We start from the raw sequence: 27,616 nt of genomic DNA, 5'->3' as shown, positions 1-27,616 counted from the left end.
AATTATCTATTCATCATCCCACTTTTTATTAATAAGATGTAACAGCCATTTGGAGCTTCTGATTGTTATGGTCAATGAAATAAACAATGAAACCATGCTGAGATGGTAATTTTTCAACTAAAAGCAAAGAAATGTGTTTCTTTTCTTTTGCCCTGGGCAGCCTTATGGGTCAGTATATGACTTCGGTTAGGTGTTTTGATATCGTAGACTTAACTCAAGGGAATTCAGGAGACTGAGGCTCAGAAGGTCAAGTAACTCATCCAGGTTCCACACTGAATTAGTAACAGACTGGACCCGGGTGACCAATCTCTGTCCACCATGTCACTCTGCCTGCCTGTCCCCATTTTTAGGTACTCCATTGGCTGGATGGTGTTGTTTGTTGATACCTAGAGTTCCTAGATTGAAGTAGCAGAGAAAGCAGGACAGACAGGAGATAAAGTGTGGCTGTGGCCTCAGCTTTCACATTCCCCTTTGGTCCCCTAAACCTCAGTCTGCAGTGGGACTGGAGGGAGGGCAGTAGCTCCTGGAAAGATGGTCACTCTGAGAGAGCGTGGAGCATGTGGATACAGTGGCCTTTGCTTGGGGTGAGGTGTGGGGGAAGGGAAACAGCTGGCAGAGACGCTCAGAATCCAGGAGAGTCCAGCCAAGCAGGCAGGCGGTCCCTAAGGATGCTGGAAGGGAGCCAGGACATTCCACTGCCGCAGAAGCGAGAGCAAGCTCCGTCAGGGCCTAGGAGCTGGCATTCCCTCAGATGTCCAGGAGCCTCCTCTCCATGTCCCCCGCAGGAGATCCCGCTGCGCTCCAACGTGTACGAGGTCTATGCCACAGACAAGGACGAGGGCCTCAACGGGGCGGTGCGCTACAGCTTCTTGAAGTCGACGGGCAACCGGGACTGGGAGTACTTCACCATCGACCCGATCAGCGGCCTCATCCAGACCGCGCAGCGCCTGGACCGGGAGAAGCAGGCGGTGTACAGCGTAAGGGGCGGGGCCCGGGGCGGGGCCCAGCGCTGGGGGCGGGGCCGGGGCGGGACCCGGCGTGTGGGGGCGGGGCCCAGCGCGGGGGTGGGGGCGGGGGCGGGACCCGGCGTGTGGGGGCGGGGTCATCCGCGGGCTCGGGGCCCCACCGCCCCACCTGCAGTGTGCCTGGGGAAGCGCCCATAGGGATCCCTTAGCCATCCCCCTCTTCAGTCTTTCCCTTCTCACTGCGTTCCTCCGCCCCCAGCTCATCTTGGTGGCCAGCGACCTGGGCCAGCCGGTGCCATACGAGACCATGCAGCCGCTGCAGGTGGCCCTGGAGGACATTGACGACAACGAACCCCTCTTCCTGAGGCCTCCAGTGAGCTCACCTATCCCCTGCGCCGCTCACACCTACACAAGGACTCACCTGCCAGCAAGCACACACGGGCACACACTGCCCTGTACACACTGTGCCCACTACACTCTTAGTTACACATGGAGACATCTGTCTGCATGCACTTCATACAAGAGCAACCATTCATTAAGCAGCTATGTTACACTCTATTGAGCTACACTGAACACTATTTCAAGGCACCACCCAGCGGTCAAAATAGCCTGACTCACAGAGCTGATCTTATATTTGCATGCATGCACATGCACACACACACACAAGCATGAAAATCAGCTCTGATGTATGAGCTGGGGCTGAGACAAAATTGAACAGGAAGGCAGAGGGCCCCTTGTGTGGACCCCACTGTCTGACTCGGTTTTTTTTTCTGGTGTGTACATGGGATAGGATGTTCCCTGGAGACTGTGTGAGTGTAAGTGTGTGTGCATACATGTGTGCACATAAGAGTATGAGGTGCCCCCCTTGTTCAAACATTCATTTGGGTGCTGGGGATGCTTCAGCGAACGTGCTAAGCCCAGCCCTGCCCTCATGGAAGACCTCACTGGGCAATGCTCCCTGAGGGCAAAACTAGGATCCCCCCCCGCCCAGGCCCAGCCCTTGTTCTCTTGAGGTTACAACAGCTCTGCTCACTCCGTAAGTCCTGGGCAGCACCCACAAAGTCACTGCCCAGGGTCCTCTGGCAGGGGTTGGAAGCTCACACCTTCCTTTGGCCTCCTATGATGACATCCCCTCCCCCCCACAGAAAGGCAGCCCCCAGTACCAGCTGCTGACAGTGCCTGAGCATTCGCCACGTGGCACCCTCGTGGGCAACGTGACAGGCGCTGTGGATGCAGACGAGGGCTCCAATGCTATCGTCTACTACTTCATCGCAGGTGGGGCCTGACAGAGCGAGTGCCCTACCTACCCTGGGGCTGGAGATGACCTAAATATGGCCTGCCCCTGGCCCTGCCCCCTCACCCTGTGCCGTGTTCCCACCCTCAGCCGGCAACGAAGACAAGAACTTCTATCTGCAGCCCGATGGGTGTCTGCTGGTGCTGCGGGACCTGGACCGGGAGCAAGAAGCTGTCTTCTCCTTCATTGTCAAGGCCTCCAGCAATCGCAGCTGGATACCTCCCCGTGGACCCACGCCAGCCCTTGACCTGGCTGCCGACTTCACTCTGCAGGAGGTGCGCGTTGTGTTAGAGGACATCAACGACCAGCCACCACGCTTCACCAAGGCCGAGTACACTGCAGGTGCAGGGACTGGAGCCTAGGCATGGGTGTGGGGCGGCTCCTGCCCTGCCACTTACATAACCTGCCCATTCCTGCAGGGGTGGCCACCGACGCCAAGGTAGGCTCGGAATTGATCCAGGTGCTCGCCCTTGATGCAGACATTGGTAACAACAGCCTCGTCTTCTACAGCATTCTGGCCATCCACTACTTCCAGGCCCTTGCCAACGACTCTGAGGACGTGGGCCAGGTCTTCACCATGGGTAAGAGCCTGGCCACACACGGTGGCCTCCAGCCAAGATGTCTCAGTCACTGCATGGACCATAGCCTGGAGGAGACGGGGTCTGTGTGAGCAGCACAGAATACAGGTGGCCTTCCCGCCAGCCACATCAATCCTTTCATTCAGCCACCTATCCATTGATCTATTTCTAATTTATCTACCTATCAATCTCTACATCTACTTACAAATCTTCTTCCCTTTCTTCCTTCTCATCTCCTCATCCATCCGTTATTTACTCACCCATCCATCCACCTATCCTTCCATCCGTCTGTCCATCATCCATCTTCCCATCCTCCTGTCCATAATTGCCACCGTCTTTCCATTTGTGCGCGTCACTCTCCCCCCACCCCATGTGTCAGCATCATCGTGCTAGGCACTGCGGAGCCGAACTCAAAGAGCACACTTATACCTGCGGATGTGTGCGTTTGCTTATGCATTTGCCTGTGTGGATGGCTGAGACTCTCTGGGTCAGGTTCTAGAAGGTGCTCCTGTGGGTGTCGCATTAGCTTACTCTCAGCCCCAACCCCTTCTCCCTTTTCTCTGTCTACAGACTCCTATATACCAGTCTTGAATGCCAGAAAGACTTCTTCGCCTGGTAGTCAAGGCTCACTAGATCTTCCTCCTAATCCCTCTTTCTGGCTCCGCAGCCCCCTACCCCTTAAGGGCCCTGTGCCCAACCAAGCTGAGCAGCTTACCATTTCCTCAGCCTGCTCCGTACCATCCTCCCTGGGCCTTTGCCCCCTCTGCCTTCATTTCCTGGAATGCCATCCTGACCCCCATCTCTGCTTTCTGCTATGCTTCCCCCATCCTTTAAGGTCTAGATCACATGCCACTTCCTTTAAGGTCTAGTTCACATGTGCCTCCAAGGCACGGAGAGCCTAAGTGTCTTGCTGAAGGTCACACAGCTAGAAAGTGGCAGATTTGAACCCAATTCTACTATCCTAAAAGAGGAGACTATGCCGTACCGCCTCCAGTCATCTCTCTACTATGTGGAATTCTGAAGTACAGTACATGTGTATGAAAGAGAGGGAAGGACAGACAGACACCAAGGGGGCTTAGAAGTGGTCCATAGCACCCCAGCATGGGACAGCAGAGTCACAAACTCACCCTTTTTGGGCCAGAACAGCCCACAGTTGTGTTTTGTATAATATGCAGAGTGTTTAAATAAGAACTTAGGTGATAGTTAAAAATAAGGGGATTTCACACAAGAATGGGAATGCCTGGTTTCTCTAGAAAAAGCACAAGGTCTGGCAGCACGGGCCACACTGCTGTTGACAACAACCAGCCGAGCTGAGGCTTGAGCCACTGCCCCTTCACAGGGGCACTGTCCCCATGTGGCTAGCACCTGAGCTGCCTGCTGAGCCCTGGGGGCATTTGTGCTGCCTCCCCTAGGTATGTCCACCTACCCCCCCGGACACTGGGTGATCCCGGGGCTGTGCCCCACCCTCGGGCTCTTCCCACAGGAAGTGTGGACGGCATCCTGCGCACCTTTGACCTCTTCATGGCCTACAGCCCTGGCTACTTCGTGGTGGACATTGTGGCCCGAGACCTCGCAGGCCACAATGACACGGCCATCATCGGCATCTACATCCTGAGGGATGACCAGCGTGTCAAGATTGTCATCAATGAGATCCCTGACCGTGTGCGTGGCTTCGAGGAGGAGTTCATCCGCCTGCTCTCCAACATCACTGGTGCCATTGTCAACACTGATGACGTGCAGGTGCCCCACAGGACCCACCTGGGGCTGGGGCAGTGGAGGGGCAGGGGGCCAGGCCACAAGGAGACTGGGCAGGGCATTGCAGAGAGGTCAGGGGCATGAACCTCGGTCATTTCCTGGCAGCATGGCTTGGAGAAACTTCTTCAGGTCTCTAGGCCTCAGTTTCCTCATCTGTAAAATGGTGCTAATAATAAATAGTACTTGGCCCAGTGTGGCTGAAGTGATTGGCAGTGTGCTTGGTCCTCAGCGAGCATTCAGTAATGATGGGTCTATCGGCAGGGTAGGTGGCCCATCCCATCCCGTCCTTGCCCCTGCCCATGCTGTGGTGGCCACACCCCACAAAGCCCCTTCTCGCCTAGTTCCATGTGGACAAGAAGGGTCGGGTGAACTTCGCACAGACGGAGCTGCTCATCCACGTGGTGAACCGCGATACCAACCGCATCCTGGACGTGGACCGGTGGGTGGGGGCCTGTACTCAGCCTGTTGGACTGTCTGCCTGCCTCCCTGCCCTGGAGTTGGGGAAGGGACCCACCAGAGGAAGCGCAGACAGCACCATCAGGCCCGCTGTGCGGGGCTCTCCCCCCAGAGGTGGGCAGGCGAGTAGAGAGAACAGAGTTTGGGGGTACAGACAGAGCTCAGTCCCTCTGAGCCTCATTCTCCCCATCCGTAAAATAAGAGTATTCCCCCTACCGTGAGGATTAAACAGGATTCTGTATGAAGGAATGGAGAACCCTGGAAGACAAAAGGCTTTCCTAGCCTGGTGGGCTTTAACCTTACAGGGCTTGGTGGGGGGTGAACTTTGGGGGACTTGAGGCAGGAGCAGAGCAGACTGTCCTGGGTGGGGTAGACTCTTGGGGGTGTGAATGAGGATGGAAGCTGAGGCCCCTGCCCCTCGCCCAGAGTGATCCAGATGATCGATGAGAATAAGGAACAGCTGCGGAATCTTTTCCGGAACTACAATGTCCTGGACGTGCAGCCGGCCATCTCTGTCCGGCTTCCCGATGACATGTCTGCCCTGCAGGTACCCCAGTGGCAGTGCCCCTCGACCCCCTAGGTCCCTCCCTGGCATCCTGGCTCTGGCCCGGGCACCCTGCCCGCTCATGCCTGGGCCCTGCTTTCCCCCAGATGGCGACCATTGTCCTGGCCATACTCCTCTTCCTGGCGGCCACTCTCTTCATCCTCATGAACTGCTACTACAGGACTGTGTGAGTGTCCCCACCCTTGCTCTGAGGTAGGGGCCCACCTCCCTGCTCCTGGCTCAGCCCCGCCTCCCTCACCAGCGCCTCTCTTTGCTTCTCTCCAGACACAAGAGGAAGCTCAAGGCCATTGTGGCTGGCTCGGCAGGTGAGTGAGGGCTGTGGTGGGTGGGAGGTGAGAGGACAGGGGGCCTCACAAGGCTGGCTCAGGCCCCAGACTGGGCGCAGGCCCCCCAGGCCCCAGCTGGCCGTGCCCCTCCCCTCCATGCCCCAACCCTCCTCCCCGCAGGGAATCGCGGCTTCATCGACATCATGGACGTGCCCAACACCAACAAGTACTCCTTTGACGGGTGAGTGGGGTCCTCAAGCCATCTGGACCCAGTGGGAAAGGACAATTCCCTGCCCCCTGCCCAGCACTGAGAGCACGGACTGGCTGAAACCTGGGGTGTGGGCACCCCCTGGTGGTCTAGCAGTCCCTCCCTCTCCACCCTCAGAAACTGCGTTGCTGGGCAGAGCTCCCCACCCCTGATCAGGACCCAAGTTTAAGGCCTCCAATCCAAAGTTGATCCAGGTTGACACATCATCCTGGTTCTAGCGGGATCCTAGGGTGGGAGGACACATCAGCAGGTGCCCCAGGCAAGGGGCCTGCTCCCATGTCTCGCCCCTCCAGTTCCCCAGGGAAGGGCAGGGGCTCGGGAGAGGCTGGGAGGGCATCTGTCCATGGCACCTTTCCCCTGGCACCACCCCATTCCACTCCCCAACTGCAGAGCCAACCCAGTGTGGCTGGATCCCTTCTGCCGGAACCTGGAGCTGGCAGCCCAGGCCGATCACGAGGATGACCTGCCGGAGAACCTGAGTGAGATTGCAGACCTGTGGAACAGCCCCACTCGCACCCACGTGAGCCCGGCCAGAGCCAGGGGCAGGCGGGCAGGTGCTCAGGAGAGACAGGGGGAGGGGGGAGAGGGGAGGTCTTCGCTACCTCTGGCCAAGAAGCTGGGTCCTTTGGGGGTGGTCCCCTACCCCAAGCATGTGTGTGGTGTCTATCTCTGCTCCAGCAAATGTCCCCTCTCCCCAGGGAACTTTTGGGCGTGAGCCAGCAGCAGTCAAACCTGACGATGACCGGTACCTGCGGGCAGCCATTCAGGAGTACGATAACATTGCCAAGCTGGGCCAGATTATTCGGGAGGGGCCCATCAAGGTGAGCCCTCCCTGCAGGCTCTTGCACCCAGACCCCTAGCTTAACTTGGACCCCACTCCAGAGGATGCAGGGAGGTGGAAACCTCAGGGCTCAGCCAGAGCTACCCTCCACAGGGTTGAGAACATCAGGGCTGAAAGAGAGACATGGGCACTGGGGCTGATGAGGAGCTGCTCCAGCCTGCAGTGGCCTCACGAGAGCCTGAATGTGGGTTCTGGCTGGCCACTGTCACCAGGCTGTACTCCCCTAGGGTGGGACACCTGTGCACCTTGATTCCCAGAAGGAGAGAGCCAGGGGAGGGCCTTGGTGGGGGTTAATCCTCTCCCTCCCCCAGGGCTCGCTGCTGAAGGTGGTCCTGGAGGATTACCTGCGGCTCAAAAAGCTCTTTGCACAGCGGATGGTGCAAAAAGCCTCCTCCTGCCAGTCCTCCATCTCCGAGGTAGCCGGGCAAGCCCGGAGCTGTGTGCAGTGCCCCAGCTCTGGGGTTGCCCTCTCTTCTCTTGCCATCCTGCCGCCCTTCTCAGCGTCTCTGGAGCTCAGCAGCCAGGGCTAAAGAGAGCAAGGGGTGGGGGTCCAGGAAGTCAGACAGCGCACTCTGCTTTCTGGGCTCTGGGGGACTTTCACAGGGATGCGGTGGGCTCTGAGGCAGTGTTTCTCAGGTTCAAGAAAGCCCAGGAGGGTACCTCTGAGGGGGGATGTCACTTGAAGCTAGCTGTCAGGGTCAAACAGACCTACGTCTATTTGCCTGCAGTGATTACTTCAATACGTACGATAGTCTAACTTGGGCAGTTCTGAGCGCAGTGGTGTTTGCAACTAATCGAGCACAACCGGTTCTTTGTTCCTTCCCCACTTCCATTCTCTATTTGACTAGCCTTTTAAAAAAATTTTTTTTAAAGTGTAACTTTATCTAAAAACCAGTTTCCAGCTGGGTGTGCATTCTCAACTGGAACAGGCTGAAGCAGAACAGCCCCACGCAGGACACACACCCTATTTATCCCAACTTCTCCCATGGACACTTTCCACCTGGATGCAATTAGAGTTGGTCCTGCTTGAGGCCAACTTGGTAACAAACCCAGATACCACAATCGCATCACAGGATTTTTATAGAGTGTGTACGAGTATACATAAAATTAAGGATTCTCATAGGAAGCCCACACTCCTGGGGAAATGACTGTAACACCTTAAGGACCCATGGGTCCCCTCTACACCCAGTTTGAGAAGCACTGTTGAGAGTTCCTTGCGTGAGGCAGGGAGGAGCCAGGCATATAGCAGGTGGCACTCTGGGGCCATCTACCTGTTCACCCCTTGGGCATGGCCCTGAGCATGTGGGGGGGTCCCTGAGCCACTGGGGGGTCCTGGCCTCTTGCAGCTGATCCAGACTGAGCTGGAGGAGGAGCCAGGGGACCACAGCCCAGGCCAGGGCAGCCTGCGTTTCTGCCACAAGCCACCAGTGGAGCTCAAGGGGCCCGGCGGAATCCACGCGGTACATGGCAGCACAGGCACACTGCTGGCCACTGACCTCAACAGCCTGCCCGAGGATGACCAGAAGGGTCTGGGCCGTTCACTGGAGACGCTGACCGCTGCGGAGGCCACAGCCCTGGAGCGCAATGCCCGCACAGAGTCCGCCAAATCCACTCCCCTGCACAAGCTCCGCGACGTGATCATGGAGAGCCCCCTGGAGATTACAGAGCTATGACTGGATGGGGAAGCCTTGCTGGTGGAGCAGCACCTCTCCCACTCCCCACTCCACACTCCCGGGGCAGAGTTAGGGGCAGGGCCGGTGGGTCTGGGTCCTTCCCCAAGCCAGCTCTGGGTGAACGACCTTGGGTTGGCCCTGACGGCCCCATCAGCTGCTCAGACAGATCCTACTCTTGCCAGACGCTCATTCGGCATCTGATCTCTACCTTCATAAAATCTGTTATTTTTTTAAGAAAACCAAACAAAAATATTAAATGTCTAAGGACGAAGTAAGGAAGGTCACTGGGGGCCCAGGAGTCTGAGGACAGCTCAGCTCAGGCTGGGCTCAAAGAGGCCAAGCAGGCCCTCTCCCTACTCCCACGGAGGAGCCCACCACCCGGGGGACGGAGGCTGAGTCCGTGTCCCCTGCTGGCCCGGCCCCTTGACTTCAGTTCAAGCCCCACTGCATTTCTGCCATGTTCCTGCTGGCCGTCCCGGTGGAGGCAGTGAGTGACTCCTGCCCCCCACATGGACAAGAAGGTCAATGTCCACGAACAAGCATCCTCTCCATTTTCACTGGCTTCCCAAATGTGCCCAGCTTACCAAGAGAAGCGACTGATGTTCCCTTGGATTTTGAATGTAGAGTGTTTGTGTGTATTCCTTTTTCAAATTAAGTTATTCCCTCAGTATTTTTCCCTTGGTTTTGTTTAACCGGTACTCACTGAAAGTTTCTGGAATGGTCTGTTTAAAAAGAAAAGCAACTCACAAGGAACTGGCAATACACTGGCTCTGGAAAACTCCCTGCGTGCTGACCTGCGGGGCGGGGGCAGGGGCTGAAGGGGGTGGAGGGTAGGGCTGACCTCCAAGCGCTCCCCTGACCCGCTGCTGACCCTGGGTCTCTCAGGGAGGGCCAGGAGGACTACTTTTTTACCTGCTTCACTTTCTTTCTCTGGCCAAGAGGGGCCATAGGACTGCTAGACACTGAAGGGGTCTTGAGGTGTCACAGAAACACTCAGGCCCAGATCTAGTTAACAGAACTTTATTGTTAAGTCACAGAAACTTTAATGCAAAATGAACAAAAGTCAGTAAGTCCATTTAATAGCAACTGCACGTCCTGCTGGCTTTGCCTGCTGTCTCCTGGCAACCAGAAGTGGAACAGCAGCTTCGGTGGCCAGATGGGACAGCATCCCTTCCCACACCCAGCAGACCCTTCAGCTTGTTACCCTCTACCCGGAAGCTTAGGAGCTTACCATCCACGTTTATTTGAAAGGAAAGGTCAAAAGAGCATCTATGAAATGGGGGTGGGGGTGCACAGACACGAAGCGCGGCCTCAGCAGCTGGGCGGACACACGCAGGCAGCAGGCGGTCACCACTGCTCACACGCTCACACACAGAAGCCAGGCCACAGGACCTCCACACACAGCTAGCAGCTTACATTCAGGTGGATTTTCCCCTTCCCACCCAAACCCACGGAACTCCAAACAGGGCATCACAAAGTGAAGACAAAGGAAAGTTTTATCAAGGGTCGACCTGGGAACAGCGAACCCTCTGCCCTACTGACATCCCAAACCACCAGCCACTGCTTCTAAAATCTGCTACTACAGTGGGAATTCCATTATTTTAGAAGCCTAATTATTCTGAGATTCTACTCTTTCACATAAAACTGCCTTCCTTTTGCTGCTTTGCACAGTGGCCAACAGGTCCAGGAAATGGGGGGGGTCCCTCCATAGGGTAGGAGGCCTCGAAAGCCCAAGCACCTGTTAGTGCTCAGGAGGCCCCAGCCAGAAGGATGGACAGCCTCCTGTCAAGCTCTGGCCTGTGCCATCCTCGAGCGCCTTCACCTCCTCCTCCTCCAGTAGGCACTATGCAAGGGCAGGCTAAAGGACCTCCAGTGCACCTTACGTTGTCATCCTTCTAGCAGAGGGAAAAGGGACACAAAACAGCTGTATCAGCAGGGGCTAGCACCTCCCACGCAGACAGCAGTGCTACAGTAAGGGAGATAAGATGGGGGGAGGTCTGGGGGGTGGGGTCATAGTTTTATAATAAAATCAAACAGATCTGTGCACATTCATTCTCCCAGACACACAAAGTAGGAAAAGATGCTGTGATTTCTGCAGGAATTTCTTCTAGTTCCACACGTGACGTTTGCAATGCTCAACAGCCTGGTAGAAGAGAGGAAACTGGGTTTAGTCTTCAGATGACAAACTCCATTCCTGGCCCATTAGTGCATCCAACATTACCCAAAAACAGGACCTGGTATTTTGTCCTATGTTAGGAAGATAGCAACAGATGCCCAAGACCTAGGACAGCATCTCATTTAAAACCAGGGGGCATGGTGGCCATCAGTTTTGGGGACTCATAAGGCAAGAGTCCAAAGCAGCAGATGCAAAGCCCGCCTGTGTTTTGCAGACAAGTGCCCATGACAGCAGGGCACCAGACCTGTCGTTTACCTACATCTGGCTCCAGCATCTTGCTGTTTGGCTGCTTAGGGACCCCTGAGGCAGAACCTCCTCACCCAACAGTTGGGGTATGCACCAACCCAAACCTCGAGAAGTGGACCCACAGGCATATTCACCCAGGACAGCGGCACAGTCTGTTCCACCACTGGCCATGCTGTGGGGTTGGGGTGACGACACAGATGGGTGGGGGCCCAGATGGAAGAAGGAGCTGAACATGGCCAGGCTGTGGGCCTCTCTGCCCCTCCCTGCAGTGGCCCAGGATGACACAACCTCCCTTGACATGGTCACAACCCCAGAAAGGAAGGAAATGTTGCACAAAGGAACATTAAGTAACAGGGACCCGGCCAAACATCCCCATCCAGGAAAGCAGCATAGGTCGCCCAAATGGTGGCTGCCCAGAGTGCCATGGCACGCTGGGGCTGCTGGGCAGGGGGCAACTCTCCGGGCCTTTGAAAAAGCACTCTGCTTGTCCTTGAGTGAAGATTCGGGCCAGGTTCCAGCCTGGGCAAAGGTGCCCCCAGGGAGGGACAAAAGGACTTGTGCAAGGGTCTCAGCAATGAGTCCCACAGGCCTTGTGCAATCCCTGCAGTGACTTCGTGCAAATCTGACACTGTCACAAGGGAACTGAACACAAAAACAAGAAAGCAGAAGCAAAAAACACTAAGGAATGTCCACCCCACCCCTAACTCTCTTAAGACAAGGGTGAAGTCAGCCTTGCCTTTTCTGGGCAGTCATGAGCAGCCTAATTGCCTCTCTGGGCCTCAGTTTTTTCACCTACAGAACACCAGGGTAGACGGCTGATCACTGAGGTTCCTACTGTAGCAGGCATCTCCCTGGGGGCAAGGCGGGCTTGGGGAGCGTCTGCTGAGCTACTCACGTTACACTGGGCTGCTGTCTCCGTGTTCTGGCACCAATAACTTGGGCCCCAGACACACTTCTCAGTTCCCAAAAGAGGCTTATGGGCTGACGGGCAGGCTCCAATTTTCTATATAGTGAAAAAAGGACAAAAAGAGGAGGAAGAAGTAGAGCTAGCCAATTCTTCCCTTTCAAAACTAAGATTATCAGAAGCAGGTGGAATCGGAGCTCTGACCTGCTCTTTCAAAAGAACATCAGGATTGCTGAGCAGAGCAATGGGACCAAGAGGCTGGCTCTCCACCTTTGTGCCTCTCCCACTTCCCACCCCTAGAGACTCCACCCCACAGCCAAAAGTCTCAGGGAGACCCTTCCAGGTCTACACGGCCCTCCCAGGGTATAGCTGCCCAGCGAAGCTTACCAAGCACACGAAGGAAGGCTCCATCACCTCCACTAGGATTTCTATCAGCGCGGGCTCATACTCGGCCACAAACTGATCACACTGTCAAGTGAAACAGGGACACAGGACCAGGTCTGGGTGTGTCCAGAGTAGGTGCACAAAAGGCCTGGACAGGCACTGACAAGCTCTTCTCCAATAATCCCTGGCATTCCCAGCCCAGTGAACCCTGGGGCCTCCTTCCCCAGATACCCCAACTAGTTTGGCCTTGAGCTCAGGTTTTTTCCCCCCAGTGGCTCCACTTGAGCCAACCAAGCATCTCTAAGTAAAATCTCACCAGACTCCATGCCTGGAGGCAGACACAGCTGGTTTTCTCCCCAAACTTCAATAGGGAGTACAATCAGGGAGCTGCCCCAGCCTCTGCATGCCTCAGACAGGCTCTGACACTGTGGCCTGGAACAGCCCAGGACATACCTGCTTCTGGTAAGGTTCGGGCAGGAAGCTGCAGCCCTTCTCAAGGGCAGCCAGGATCTCCTGCTTGGTACTGTTTTTCTCCAGGTTGTGGTCCAAATAGCCAACCAGCTTCTTGCACACCTCACAAAAGCCACCATCCTGCAGCTGAGTCACGTGAGCTACATAAGAGGGCACAGGGATCAGCACTGGCAGGCCCTCCCCAATCCATGAGGGGCGCCATGCTCTCCCCAACCAGGCCCTGGGCTCACCAGTCAGTGCAGGCAGCCCCTGGCTGGAGCAGAGGTGGAGCATGGTGCACACCAGCTCAGGGCTCGCCTCCTGCAGCAGGATCGACAGGATAGAACTGCCGTATGTGTCCACTACCTCTTGGCACTCTTCCGACAAGGACGCAGGCAATTTTGAGCACACTTTATCCAAAGCATGGATTATCTCTTCCTGCAACAAGATGAGAGGGTCACGTGAGAAGACAGGAGGCTGGGCAGGGGTGGGAGAGATTCTGAAAATACTAACATGACCAAGAAACTGGCCACTGGTGAGGTGCTGTGTCCTCTCCCAAAGGATTACAAAGCTACAAAGACCAGAGCTACATACACAGTGGGGAAAGGCGGCCACCCCAGCCCCAGCCCAGAGGGATCCCCTAGTGGGAACTGCCTTTGACAAGATGAAGACACGGCTATACACATTCCTGGGCTGGTGTTAAACCCCCCTCTTCCTTTGGATTCTCCCACTGGGACACTCTGGCTTGGGGGACAGAAGGCCTCTTTCTGCTACGAGGGCGGCATACCTCAGTCCTGTTGCTGTCAATCAGCTTGACCACCTCCTTCACCACGTATTCACACACCTCGCAGTAAACGTCGGCCTTGGCCTGGACCAGGTCTTTCTGTTGAAAGTGCAGGAGGAGAACACTTTAATGCTGGGACTCATACTCCTTGGTCCTGCTCCCCTGAAGGGGAGGAATGCAGAGACAAGGGTGGGCTAGGGTCACACCAAGGGCCATTGCCTACTGAATTCAAATGACGTGTGGCTTCTTCCCAAGGTCTAAGTTCAATTCCCTACTGTTTTTTTCATGGTGGGGGACCCATCCATTTCCCCAATCCTCTACCAAAGGCACCTCCCCACCACTCCCTACAAAGAAAAAGAAACAGGAATCCATACTTGAGGAGATGGAAACAGCCCCCTTCCCCTACCCCAAAGGGCTGTCCACACGGTGTGTTCAGTTACGATCATCTTGTCATTCAGTGTTCATTTGGGTGGTGGATGGGGGAACAGAACAGAGTGAAGGGTTCACTGTCTGCCTACTATTTAGACAACAAGAGTTTTGAACACATTTCAGGTCTGCTCTTGAGTTTCCCAAGTCTCATTAGCACCTGAGATGGCTTTTCTAGAAGCTACCTTTAATCAAGCAACACTGTTCAGTAGAACTTCCTGTGAGAGTGGAAACATTCTCTATCTCTGCTGTCCGATACAGTAGGCATTAGCTATGTTCATGTCCACTGAGCACTTGAAACATAGCTGGTGTAAAAAAGGAACTGAATTTTTAGTTTTGCTTAATTTCATTTAAGTGGTCACATGTGATTAGAGTGCAAACTGTAACTCTCGTTCGTTTTTAGCAGGGTGGGTGGCTGGGGCCGAGGAGTGTCTTGTGGAAAGCAGAAGCAGGAAGCAGCCTTTCCCTGACTCCATCTGACCCCTCAACCATTCCTGTGGGCCATACACTCTGCACATGCAGAGAAAAGACAGCAGAAAGAGACGAGATGGCCAGTGGTCAAGAGCCACAGGATGTTCTGGAACAAGAAGTGTGCACATGAGGCACATGTGAGGGTGTCATGTGGCCTGGCCCTGAAGAACTAGGATGCAAGCCCCATGAGCACAAGGATGTCATGTGTTCGCCATAACCCCTGCAACACTGGCCCATAAGAAGTGCTGAATACAAATTTATCATGGAATGAAGTAGCAGGATCTCTACCAAGCGAGGGAAACAAAATGTACACCTGCACGCACACATGCAGGCGGCAGGCCCAGGGAGGCTTCCCCATAAGCTCTGGGGGCGTTCTGGGAGTGTCAAGTTTGTGCTATGGCTACAGTATGAGAAGGACTCAGAAAGTACATGTGAAAAGGTTAAGCTGAAGCCAGGAACTGAAAACTCACCTTGAATGGCATACACAGAAAAACGTAGATTTGACCCCATGAAACACCAAGGTTTATAATGAAGGAAATATTGTGTTTCTGAAAGAACTCAGGGCGAGGGGCTGCATCAGTATGGAGGAGAGTGTAAACTAGAGGTCTCAAACACAAAAGCTTCTGATGCCAGGCAGGGCACCAAAAAAAGTATGTGGCTCACAGAGTGTGGTGGGGTGTCATGCAGCCCCAGCGGATACACGATGACACGATACCTTAATGGGCTCCACCAGTTCCAGGGCAGGGATGATGTTCTCGGTGGCCACTTTGGCAGGGATCAGAGTCTGCATAGGCATTTCCTTCGCCTCATCACAGAACCCCACCAGCGCACAAATCTCCTTGGGTTGCTGGAGAGAGCACAGAACCACCAGTCAGACACAGGCCTAGGCCCACCACCCCCTCAGTCTCACTCTCTGTACACAAAGATCAAGGCACTGGGGACCACCCTGGCCCCAGTGTCAAGGCTGACTCCCCCCCAAGATGGGTAGAGACTGCAGATTCAATTTAAAAGGTTCATGTCCAGAAGCAGAGCCTGTGTACCAGTTACGTCTGGGCAAGAGGCCATGCAAAGCTCTGAAGGGGCATGCAACAGGGCCACTGTCCCTGCTGCTCCAACCAGGGCCACCCTAAGGAAGGAAGACTCCCCAGCACCTTCCATACCTCCAAGGACTCCTGGTCTGTTCAGAATGCATTTTCCAGCCCTCTCTCAGTAGGAAGTAAGCTGTATGTTCCTTCAAGAGAGGGAGCTACCATGCCCATAAACTAACAGAAAGCCAAATGTGTTAGGAAACCAGACCAAATCTTTCAGTGGCAGGACCATTTAAAATGATGCATTAAGGGGAAATTTTGGCTTTTTTAAAAACCACATTCTACGTTCACAACTACACACAATACACATGAAAACCCTCCAGATTGATCCCCTTTCACCATCTAGACACCAAACCACAGAGAACGAGACAGTTTGGACATCTTGACCATTACACTATCATGGCCAAGAGCGAGACAAGTATACACACTCTGTATGCTGTGTAAATCAAATGCAACCAGCAACTAGCTCTGGGCCTGATGGCATCCGACCCCCAGCACCAAACCTTGAAGCAGTGGGAACAGATTGCTAATACGGGACCTGTGAAGAAAAGAGGGCTAGACCATGACTATGGTTCACCTCGTTTTAATATCCAGAAGGCTCTAGAATTAAATAAAGTTGGGAGAATCTTAAAAATATATCCCAAATACCCTGACTTTGGCACACCTTAAGAATGGAGGAGAAAAAATCAGAACAAAGCTGAAGATACAGCAAGCTTTTTAGAAAAAAAGACGCCAAGATTCAGGAGGTATGTGGCTGCTTTTGTTCAGGATCAGCTTTGTTCTAACTCCTTGAGGAGGCCTGGGTGAAAAGTCAGGAATTTCAACTAAAGTCCTCTCCCATTAGACTTCAAAAAACCTTCGGAAAATCTGTAATTATAATCCTAGAGATAGATGCCAATGCTCAGAAGGGGGCAATGTTCAGAACAGCCCCCAAAGGGCACTGGCTCAGAGCAAGCATGGACTGGGGCTTCGGTTCCCACAGCATGCCATCTCCTGTGGCTCCAGATCCCAAAGGACCCCATCACCCAGAGGGGCAGAAGCTACAATCAAGAGACCGTTTCCAACTCTCTGGATTCAACAGCCAGGGAACAGCATGCTGGCTGTTTGCAAATGATTTGCTCATACAGCAGAAGCATTTCTGGGGTTACGAAAAACAGCACTAAAGACGTGCAATGCCCACTTGCGTTGTGACAGACACAAGGTGTCCTACCAGAAGTCTGGCCTACATGGAAGGAAGGTGAGGCACCTACGGGGCCACCATGGTCCCATCGTCACACGGGTGGCCAGCATGTGTGCGTGCCGTGTGCTGATTCTGACTAGAGCGCAAGGCTCTACTGGCTTCATTTTCCAGCCCCCTGAAGGGGAGATGAAACTCCCAACACCTCAAGTGCTAAATCCCGGGGGAAAGATGCAGAAGCTCTCCCAGCCTATTAACAGAGAGGGATCCTGCCTTTCAAAGCCAGTCCTTGTATCTGTCAGAGCTGATTCATGCCATTAAAAAAAAAGCATAATATCTAGGAGAAGCAGCAGCCCACTACTACAAGCAAATTCCCCAACACATACCTGATCCTGCTGTTGAACAAAAAAACAGGAAGTTGAAGATGAAAATAAGAGAAAGGAAAGGATACAACAGTTAAGAAAAAAATAAAATAACAATCAAGCAGTTAACCAGATGTAAGGATGTCACAAAAAGTTTAGGGGAGACGCTCTTGCAGTCAGACATCAGCAACCTACCTTGTTCCTATTATTTCGTGGACAAGGGGGCCCTGGAAGCTACTGTGGCCCTTAGGGATAGACCACTTGAGGTCTGTCCAGCTAATATGTGCACTGTCCCCATATCTGACACACTAAATCATGCTCAGAACACTGTGCAGCAAGGTCCCCAGGAAACACTACTTTATGAAGGGTCTCTGTGAAGGTTAATGCTAGGTGTCAGCTTGGTTAGACGAAGGAATGCTGAGAAACCTGGTAAAGCTATCTTTTTAGGTGTGTCCGTGTGGGTGTTTCCAGCAGAGATTAGTGTGAGAGTCTGAGTCGCCTGGGTATGAAAGACCCACCCTCAGTGTGGGTGGGAACCATCTAATCCACTGGGGGTCTGGAGAGAACAAAAGACAGAGGAAAGTGGTGAAGCTCTCTCTCTTGATCCGCTGGAGCTGGATACACTCTTCTCTCCTGTCCGTGGACATGAGAGCTTGAGACTCTTCAGCTTTTGGGTTCCAGAACTTACACCAAGGACACCATCAGCTTCCTTAGTTTTGAGGCCTTTGGACTTGGACTGAGCCACGCTACCGGCATCCAGTTCATAGACGGCCTATCGTGGGACTTTTCTTCATGGTCATGTGAGCTAATTCCCCTAATAAATCCCTCTCATATAATTATAACATGTCCTATTGATTCTGTCTCTCTGGAGAACCCTGACTAATACAGTCTCCATCCTCAGGAGTCTCAGCCCACCAGGCCACAGGCCTTTCCCACAGATTAGGGATGAGCAGCACAGTGGAATAAGATTTAGGGATGCCCAGATAAGGGGTGCGTGTTATAAATGCACGTCGAGAGGTCAGGGACTCTGAACCACGTTCTGTACCATCCAGGCCTCATGGCAATCTGCCCCAGGTGGCCAAATACCAGCCTGGAAGGCCAATTTGACAACTGATCAAAAGCCTTGCGCTTTGATCCTGGGATTCCAGCTTGAGTTATCTACACTAAGGGAAAAAAGAGGGAGGTGCACAGATAAATAAATATATATATATATTTGGCTATAAGGATGTCCATCATCCCAAGGGCAAACCTGAAAACAGCCTAAACATCCAGCCATAGGGCACTGGTTACATAGATTATGTTTTGTCTACACAGTAGATTATGAAGCAGCTACTTAGAAATGATTTGTATAAGAATATTTAACAATCAATATAGTAGTCGGCAAAAAAAAATATGAAGTACAAAGTAGTATATACAATATGGTCCCCATTGATGTTTTTTAAAATCCCAAATGATTTTCCATGTGGGACATATTATCCATATTCTCAAAAAACTTCTACACAGTATAACTTTTATAATGAGAAAAAATATTTTGCCTGGATGGTTTACCTATAGAGTCAATCTTTGGGGCTTTGCGGGCCATAAAGTCTCAATTGTGACCACTCAACTGTACTGCTGTAGCATAAAATGGGCGGGAAAAAACCCCTTTATTTACAAAACAAGTGGTGGGCCATAATCTACTGACCCCTGGATTAGAGAATAAACTAAAGAACTGTACGCCAATCTCAATGTAGTGAGAAAGTGAGCGTGACAAAGAGGAAAATTTGGAAGCCCCTTGCCCACACACAGACACACTCTCTCTGGCCCTGCCAATTAGATCTATGGAGGCCAGTGCCAGTTCCCAATGCTCTGTACGAAAGTCTTCCACATGGGGCTGGCTAGCTCGTCTCCTATGATGAATGTTTTCTACATCTACTGAAGGAATGTCCCTTCCACCTGGATGCACCAGAAGCCATTGTAGGAGTTATGGGTTCCAGCAGTAGCTGACACTGCTGCAGTGCATAGGACCAACTCTAGGAGGCAGGGTTCCCCCACAAGCTCCCTCAAACCAAGGCCTCAACGCAGCAGTTCTCAGGTGGGGCTTAGTTACAGAGCAGACTATTTCTATGGATCCCAGGGTTAAGCCACGTCTAGAAATCTGGCGGCCAGCTCGCACATGCACAGGCAGACAAATCACCAGGAAGCCACAAGGGCAGTCCTGGGAATCAAGTTGCTTCAGCCTTTCCCCTGGCAAGGGGGAGATACTGAAGCTGCAGGAGTCTGCTGGTCAAAGAGGATTCATTTTTCAGTACTCTGTGGTGAAAAAGGGTAACTAAATTCCTAGAAATCACAACATTTTGGGGCCGGCCCATGGCTCACTCGGGAGAGTGTGGTGCTGACAACACCAAGGCCACAAGTTCGGATCCCATATAGGGATGGCCGGTTAGCTCACTTGGGAGAGTGTGGTGCTGACAACACCAAGTCAAGGGTTAAGACCCCCTTACCAGTCATCTTTAAAAAAAAAAAAAAGAAAGAAATCACAAAATTTGAAGCAAAGACAAAGGCTAACAGGGGGCTTCCCCACCACCTACCATATGCATCACCATTTGGACAGCAATTTCAGAATACTGGTTGATGTAGTTCTTGCACTGGGAAGAGAGAAACCAATCAGTTAAACCAATTACTGCAACAATGCATCAAAAAACAAACAAACCAGCATTTCCAACAGGGTCAACTGGTGACTATCAAGCAAGTTTTTCCTAGAGTACGACTTTGAAATGTCTACTCCGGGCAAGTTCTAATAAGATAAAAATGACAATTTGGTTATTCTATAACATACTGCATTTGTAAATAAAAATGACAATTTGGTTATTCTATAACTTACTGCATATGTACATGAAAATGTTTACCAAGAGACCTTAGAGATTCTACCCTCCCATCTCCTTTATTTCATGGCCCCAAATTGCCCCAAGGTCATACAGCAACTACTCAGTAGCAATTCAGAGAAAATGTCGCCACAAGATACACTGCTTAGGTATCCGAGATCACTTTTAAATCCACTACACATTCTCAGACAGGATGATATAGTTTAACTAAATTCAGTAGAGTCAAATTATAATGATTTTCAACTATCTATTTTCATATAAATCTCAGTATTTCCAGTAGACCCTCATAGAATAGCGCGTGTCATAACAGGTGTGCTTCTACAGTGAGAAAACCAAGGGTGATATGACAGCCTTCAGAAACGGTTTAATTGGAAAACCACATAAAATAGCAATATACAAAGATACTTCAATGAGGCTACAAGCTTCCCAGGCTTTCAAGATAAAATGAATGTTAACCTGATTGACATTCCTAAAAACAGTGAGTTAACAGAGTGAAACCCCTGGCTCCCAGAGCCAGTGATCCCCTCTGAGAAAGGCTGTTCTAGATCCCAGAGACCAGAAGTATTACAGCCTGCTTCCACACATGCCAGTCTAGCAGGTTTTTCAGTTGTTGGGTACTAAACTGGCATTTTGGTCATTCACATCAATCTCCTGAGTGCGGTTAATAATATTGGAATAAGAAACCACCTAAAAGGCTAACAAAATGAGTTTCTGAGCCCACAGGACTAGGGGAGGCTTCCAGGTGAGTCTCCTGCAAGCCAGCTTACGCAGCTTCCCACAGACAATGACCCTGCTTGCTGCGGGAAGCCTCATACACAATAGCCAAGCTTTTGAAAACAGGGTTATAGGGGCTAGCCAGTTAGCTCAGTTGGTTGCAGAGTGGTGTTATGACACCAACGTCAATAGTTTGGATCTCGTACTAGCCAGTCACCAAAAAAATAAAATAAATAAAATTCAAAAAATAAAAACAGGGTTATAAGTGGTTCCAATGTGTTTCTAATACATATGGGGACTGCGGGAAAAAATCCTCACAAAAGTGGTTTCCTTCCACTATTTTGTCCCGAGAGTTTTGTTACATATCCAGATTCAATTAACTAAAGTACATTTAAGTCCTCACTACCTATTCCAGCGGCTTTCTGGGAAAAAGGAAAAGGGTGTTGTTTGAACAACCTCTTCCTCAAAGCCATCAGGTTGGAACTTAAGATGGTACCACAGGAGGTAACAGGTTACCCTTTCTTGGTTCCCCCACTCCAGGCTCCCGGAACACCATCCAATACAGGAGAAGATACTCACCATGTCGGCTATGCCAGGCCCCAGGCGGTCACATTGCTCCTTGGCATGTTCCACCAAGGAGTCGACAAAAGTGGAGTTGGTCCTGACAGCACTCTGGATGTCAGTCACCATCTGAATGCAATCCTGGCAAACGTCCCCACCAGCCTACAGAGAAGGAACAGTCAGGACAGCAGCACTCCAACTCAGAGGACTCAAATTCCTGGAAAAATGTCCTTATGTACTCATGACCACAGCAGTGTGGGCTTACTAAACAGTTCCCAATGTGTTTTATAGGCTCAAAAATTACTGAAAGGTTCAAAACCAATTGGGTGGTCATTATAGTAACAGTACAGTATAGAGGGGAAGGGGTGTCTTTGCAAATTTTAAATAACCCCATTCTTTGGAAATGCTATGGTACAACCACTTGGAGGTTGTTGGCTCATGTAACTGCAGAGCTAAATAAAGGGATAAGCCCCCAGTTTACGAATCACGCACACACACTGCCCTTCCATATCTCATCTCCCATGCCACCAAAATCAGGGTCCTCAGTGGCTGGGCCTTCTGCCTTACCTGAGGCTGGGGCTTGCTGCGGGGGCCGTCCTGAGGGTAAAGGAGGAGCGGGATGTTAGCCATGAAGGGAGCCACCACCTCGGTCATGTCCAGCTCTGGGATCTTATTGGACTCGAGCTGCTTCTGGTGATTCAGCTCTGCCAGGTGCTTCTGAAGAGACTCGCAGAGGCTGAGCGCGGAGCACACCTCCCCGGGATGGCTCTGCTGGGAAAGAAGCGCAGCTGAAAAGCCTCTCCCCAGAGGAGAAAACAGTACAGGCCACTGAATTAGTCCCTCTCCTTAAAGCCCTTAGAAACAAACATAAAACTTTGTTGTCCAAGTTCAAACCGCTCAGCATACCTGAAACAACAACAAAATTACAATCCATGTAGCACAGCAGCCTGGAAGCTTCTGAAATGTTCTCTGTTCCCCACCTGCTCTTTGATGGAATATGAGCAGCTGGTCAGCAATTCTGAGCCACTTCCCCCAAGGAGCTAATGCAGTCCACTGGGGGATTCACCTGCCACACACTGACAGCTCCCAAATTTTTCTCTTACCCTGACTTACAAACACATGGTCACCTCACAGACATCTCGAATGAACCCCCGATTCTCCCTGCTCTATCTGCTCCCCCTCCAACCCATTTTAGCAAATGACTCCACCACCATCTTCCCAGAAACCTGGAAAACATCCCTAAACCCTTCCCTCTCCTGTACCTCCCACCTCCCCTCCATGAGCAAGTCCAATCCATTTATCCTCCCAAACAGCATTTGCACCTGTCCACCTCCACTGTCCCTACCACACCTCACTCACAATGTGACAACCTCCTGGGTGTCCTGCCAGCTTCCCCTCTTGTGGCTCCCCATCAATAGGACCTAGACAAACCCTTTGAAAAACATACCTAGGATCATGTCACTCCACTCCTTGAAACACTCCGAGGACTTCCTGCTGCACTGGCAATCCTTGAACATGGCCTAGAAGGCCTTGCCTGACACGACCTCTGCCTTTCTCACCAAAACCTTGGTCCTGGTTCCAGGACAATCCTGCACCACTGGCCCTCTTCAGCTTCTTAAACTTTACTCTTCTTTCTCAGGCCCTTTCCAACTTCCACAAAGCTAGCTTCTTGTTCATTGCTGAAAACCCAGCCTCTGGCACGTGATTTGTGCACGATACATGCTTGCTGAATGAAAGGTGAGCATCCTTGTCGTTGAACCCACAAGTACATTCTCTGAATTTTTCCTTAATAATAATGTCATAGAAATGGAAGCATTTGCTTGCTCAAAGGGTCAGTTAAAGATCTGCCATGAGTTATCCCACTGGTGTTTATAAATGTTATGCCAGTCCACATTCCCCTAGCAATTCCACCAGTCCCCATTTGCAGCAGCCTCCACAACCCCAGGAGGTGGTTACCAGCAGAGTGGCCTTGCGTGCTGGAGCTATTCTGGATGCCAGGACTGTACTGAAGAGCTGCTGAGGAAATCCAAAGCTATGAACAGACTTTGCACTGTAATCCCTCTACTCTGAGCTGGTACCTCACCCAGGCTCCAGAAGTACCTTGAAGAAAGAGCCCATCCTCCACCTCTTACCATCTCTCCTTTAATCATGTCCATGATGACTGGGAGATAGGAGTCAACCACCTCCTTGCACGAGGCAGACAGGTTTGGTTTAGGAAGCCAGTCACAGGTCCTCTCCAAGTAAACGAGGATCTCTTCCTATGAGAGGACACAGGCAGGGGTCAGAATCAGGATGGCCTTCTTCCTTGCCAACGGGCTGAAGGCAGGCAGCTCTGCATGACTCCCCCAAACAGCAAGCCTGGAAAACAGCCCACCCTCAGGGCAAAGGACCCATGGCTCCATCAGATTGACAGGCAAAAGCAAACAAGACAGTTCAAAATGAAGATCCTTTGACCCACAGTTCCACAGGCACAGGGAATGCTGAGGAGATAGCCAGATGGAACTAGATGCTAAGGGCATGCGATATAAAAATCCTAATTAAAGCTGGACATTTAATACTTGGTCCAGGGATCAGCAAACTAGGCCTTTCAGCCTATTTTGTGTAGGCCAGAGCTAAGAATGTTTTTTCACATTTTTAAAGCGTGTTTTTTTTGTTTGTTTTTTTAAAGAGAGAATAAATGACAGACACAGTATGTGGCGTACAAAGCCTAAAATATTTCCTACTTGGTCCTTCACAGAAGCCATTTGCCACCCTCTGGGCCTAGACCACTTTTCTGTAGACCTTCAAGTCTCAGCTTGTGTAAGGAATGTGTGCACGTGGCCACGGCTCACACACCATCCCCACTCACGACCGCTCACCTCCGTGGCATTGTCTTTCAGCATGTCACCTGCAGCAGTAATGACGTCTTTGCATATGTCGCAGGGAAGGGATTTCTAAATGGAAAGAACATGAAAGAGAGATCTGTATTTGTAGGACACAATTCACACCCCACACCAGCTGAAAACCCACACGGCTTTCTTCTTATTCTGTCTAAGCAGTGATACGGTCAAGGCCACATTCCACTGTCACATCCTCGTTCCCCAGTCTATGTGAGAAGCACTGGAACACCACCGGGAGGGATGAGGTGTGACTTACTAGCAGACTCTGAGTTCCTACAGAATGGATGACCTTTTCTTGTACCCTCTACCCCTCTTCACCCTACTCAGGGCACATGGTACAGGTCAATTTCATGTTAATGCTCACAACTCTGTGAGCTGAGGAAACCGAGGCTCAGAAAGATGACACTGCAAGGGGCCGGGCCGGGCCGTGGCTCACTTAGGAGAGTGTGGTGCTGATAACACCAAGGCCACGGGTTTGGATCCCTATATAGGGATGGCTGGTTAGCTCACTTGGGAGAGTGTGGTGCTGACAACACCAAGTCATAGGTTAAGATCCCCTTACAATCATCTTTTTTTAAAAAAAAAAAAAAGAAAGATGAAACCGCAGAGCCGTATCACTGTCACAGCCTAAGAGCTGAGTGGGGCAGGGGTTGCCTGCACTTCACCTGCCTTCTACCTCCCAGGCAGTGCTGGGTGCAGGCAAAGGCCCTATCACCACGCCCAAGCCAGTCTTCTGACAAGCCTGCGTGTTGGGGCCACCCGGCCCAGGAGCCATGGAAATTCTAGTTGGTTCTTGTAGCTCTTGGGGAGAAATACACAGGCTCCCTTCTTGGTGTCAATTCACCTTCAACCCACTGGAGATGAAACTAACATTTCTGGGTGAGATTAAGGGACCCCTGTGGATGTAGATGCATTTAGAGAAACCAATTTGAACCTTTGGACCTAGTCAGGCTAATGCCATGCATAGGGCCAAACCAAGAGGGAGCCAGGCATCCAAGAGACCATCAGATCAAACATATAAGGAGGAAGCAGTATTAAAAACAAAACTAAAAACAAATTAGAAACCAAATCTGAAAGTAGTTCCGGCCACAGAAGGCACTTTTCCAGTGATTAGTTCAGAAACTATTTCTAAAAGAGCAGTGTTATTTGATTTCATTTTCTCCTCTTACTGAAGGAGTGCTAGTGGCCACCGATGAGCTGTAGGACTCAAACTCCACTCAAACGGGGCCTGTACCACATGACGGCCAGCACATCCCATGGTGAGCCCAGAGCAACAGCTCCGCTTTCTGCTGGTGCGATCGGCTCAGTGCAGTCTCCCAAGAGGTTGGGGACTCATGAAGAATACACACAAGACTTGTTGTCTTAGACTATTTCCTAGAGCTCCACATTAATATGCTATATTTAACACCATTCAGATGAAAAATCAGTGGTCTCTTTCCCAGTGACTATAGTTGGAAATAATATTTTAAATAACTACGAAGCTCTAGGATCTCAATCAGTGGTTGGCCTGTTTGAGAGGGCTGAGGGGAGAACCAAATACTAATCAGGGGGAAAGAACCTAAAATGCTTAGCATATACGCTTTGGAGTGAGTGGAGGACGGAGCTGTCCCGTGCACCTAGTCCTGCAACCTCCAGGTCCCTTATCTGGAGTGGGAAGTAGGATCTCCACAGAGGCCCGGAAGGCAGCGTGGGGTGCACACAGCAGTGGGCATGAGGCACCTCATCCTACCTCTGCCACCAAGAGACCAGGTGACCTTAGGGAAATGGAACCCTAACCTCTCTGAGCTTCCATTTCCTCTGCACTAAAATAGTACACCCAGTGACAGGTTCTGCCTCCCACGCAGTCACAATGAGGCAAACAAAAACAGGCAAGACAAAGTGCTCTGTCAATACTGCAGTGAGTTACGACAATATCTATCAAGGGACCGAGCACAGTGCAAAGCGACCCTCAAGGAGGGCTGGGGCCAGAGGGCGGCCGGGGTGCGCACCACAGTCGGCTTGTTCCAGACGGTCTGCAGGCAGTGCTTCACAGCCCCGCAGCTGGCTGCCGTCTTCACGTTCTGGCACCACACCGCCGAGCCTCGGGTGCATTCTTTCAGGCCTAGGACAGGGCTGGCGACAGCTGAAAGGAAAACCAATATGAGAAAGTCCCGACACACCAGGCACCCTCGCTCGTTCACCCAGGGTCAAGGTCTGGCTCTGACCTGTGACACTCTAGACTAGACCCTCACCCGGCTGCCTGCAACACAAACCTCACAGCCACATAACTGTCCCCAGCAAGACACGGGGCTGGCCTAAGTCACGATGCTAGCAGGGACAAATTTATCTGGTGCATTTTTATCCTCTCCAACTATTTTTAAACAGTATCAGGCAGTATCAGGCCTTTCCATCTTTACAACCTTAAAAGGTTTCCATAAGTAATGAAAGGAATCATAGGAGAAAAGACTGATAGATTTAAATATAGAAAAGATTTTAACTTCTGTAGAATAAATAACAGCTGTAGAACAAAAGTTTTTTTAAAATCTGCGCAAAAACACCAAGATTTGTATACTTATTACAAAGAACAATGATTCAAAGTCGTTCAAGTAGAACAGCACTTCTCACTAGCAGAAAACAAGACTGCATACGCCACCTTAACTCCACAGAGTGAACACGTGCTCACTCAAAACCAGGGGTGCAGCACTTCACCTAGTGCTGTAACAGAGTCCCATGCAGCGATGGGATTAGGAAAAAAACAGACGAAAGGTTCAGCATCACCTGAGACCAAAGAAATGCTGGTTAAAGCAAGGTGCCATTATTTTGAAAGTTAAATTAGCCAAAAGAAAAATAAACTTGTCACGGGACAGTGACAAGTTTGTAGTAAAAGATTCATTCTTAGGGCCGGCCTGTGGCTCACTTGGGAGAGTGTGGTGCTGATAACACCAAGGCCACAGGTTCGGATCCCGATATAGGGATGGTCATTTAGCTCACTCGGGAGAGCGTGGTGCTGACAACAGCAAGTCAAGGGTTAAGATCCCCTTACCGGTCATCTTTCTAGGGCTGACAGCAGTGTAACTGGGTGAATACTTCTCAAAATAACATGTTTCAAAAACTGAAAAAAATCCCTCTTCAAAAAGTAAAATCCACTTCTAGAAAAATATTAAGGAAATACAGCAATTTAAGAGGTAAAATATGACATGCATAAATATATTTGTTGAGTATAATCTATGATACTAAAGACAAGGAGATGTAGCCGGAATGGCCAAAAATAGAAGGAAAAAAACTAATGATGTTTTACTAAAATATTATGTAGCTGTTAAATATACTTAAAGATGATGTATATAAAATAGGAAAAAACAGAAAAAATTCCAGAAGAATATGACATAATACAGGAGCTGTATAAAAATCAGAAAAGAATAAATAAAGCAGGATGGTGAGCTGAATTACTACTTTTTAAATTCCCAATGTTATATTGTATGTGTAGAATTTT

General features: G+C 51.2%; 2 protein-coding genes across 7 annotated transcripts in view; one reads left to right on the top strand and one right to left on the bottom strand.

The window, feature by feature from the left end:
• The window catches only part of CDH23 (cadherin related 23), a 372,185-nt gene extending 363,524 nt beyond the window's left edge, over positions 1 to 8,661 (top strand). For 2 of the 3 annotated variants that reach the window (XM_063101655.1, XM_063101656.1), the window contains 15 exons: positions 786 to 977; positions 1,225 to 1,338; positions 2,111 to 2,240; positions 2,350 to 2,601; positions 2,679 to 2,840; positions 4,321 to 4,577; positions 4,934 to 5,031; positions 5,475 to 5,595; positions 5,700 to 5,779; positions 5,878 to 5,918; positions 6,060 to 6,120; positions 6,538 to 6,667; positions 6,846 to 6,968; positions 7,300 to 7,404; positions 8,335 to 8,661. In XM_063101655.1, the coding sequence (XP_062957725.1) occupies positions 786 to 977; positions 1,225 to 1,338; positions 2,111 to 2,240; positions 2,350 to 2,601; positions 2,679 to 2,840; positions 4,321 to 4,577; positions 4,934 to 5,031; positions 5,475 to 5,595; positions 5,700 to 5,779; positions 5,878 to 5,918; positions 6,060 to 6,120; positions 6,538 to 6,667; positions 6,846 to 6,968; positions 7,300 to 7,404; positions 8,335 to 8,661 (2,193 nt within the window). The remainder of the gene's footprint in view (positions 1 to 785; positions 978 to 1,224; positions 1,339 to 2,110; positions 2,241 to 2,349; positions 2,602 to 2,678; positions 2,841 to 4,320; positions 4,578 to 4,933; positions 5,032 to 5,474; positions 5,596 to 5,699; positions 5,780 to 5,877; positions 5,919 to 6,059; positions 6,121 to 6,537; positions 6,668 to 6,845; positions 6,969 to 7,299; positions 7,405 to 8,334) is intronic. The other variant, XM_063101657.1, reaches the window with a different exon arrangement.
• A 1,004-nt stretch (positions 8,662 to 9,665) lies between these two features.
• PSAP (prosaposin) overlaps positions 9,666 to 27,616 on the bottom strand; it is a 34,348-nt gene continuing 16,397 nt past the window's right edge. Inside the window, exons 2-14 of one of the 4 annotated variants that reach the window (XM_063102138.1) lie at positions 26,136 to 26,269; positions 24,127 to 24,201; positions 23,401 to 23,526; positions 21,836 to 22,039; positions 21,287 to 21,430; positions 19,700 to 19,756; positions 15,218 to 15,349; positions 13,609 to 13,704; positions 13,073 to 13,259; positions 12,825 to 12,982; positions 12,375 to 12,455; positions 11,979 to 12,086; positions 9,666 to 10,804 (exon numbers count right to left, since the gene is read on the bottom strand). In XM_063102138.1, coding sequence (XP_062958208.1) covers positions 10,769 to 10,804; positions 11,979 to 12,086; positions 12,375 to 12,455; positions 12,825 to 12,982; positions 13,073 to 13,259; positions 13,609 to 13,704; positions 15,218 to 15,349; positions 19,700 to 19,756; positions 21,287 to 21,430; positions 21,836 to 22,039; positions 23,401 to 23,526; positions 24,127 to 24,201; positions 26,136 to 26,269 — 1,538 coding nt within the window. In that variant the 3' untranslated portion in view covers positions 9,666 to 10,768. Of the gene's footprint in view, positions 10,805 to 11,978; positions 12,087 to 12,374; positions 12,456 to 12,824; positions 13,260 to 13,608; positions 13,705 to 15,217; positions 15,350 to 19,699; positions 19,757 to 21,286; positions 21,431 to 21,835; positions 22,040 to 23,400; positions 23,527 to 24,126; positions 24,202 to 26,135; positions 26,270 to 27,616 lie in introns of all 4 variants that reach the window. The other 3 variants (XM_063102139.1, XM_063102136.1, XM_063102137.1) reach the window with 3 other exon arrangements.

Source organism: Cynocephalus volans, chromosome 7 (genome assembly GCF_027409185.1).
Source record: "Cynocephalus volans isolate mCynVol1 chromosome 7, mCynVol1.pri, whole genome shotgun sequence".
Classification (NCBI taxonomy): domain Eukaryota; kingdom Metazoa; phylum Chordata; class Mammalia; order Dermoptera; family Cynocephalidae; genus Cynocephalus; species Cynocephalus volans.
Note: the sequence above shows the minus strand (reverse complement) of the source record. Positions and strands in the feature narration are given on the sequence as shown.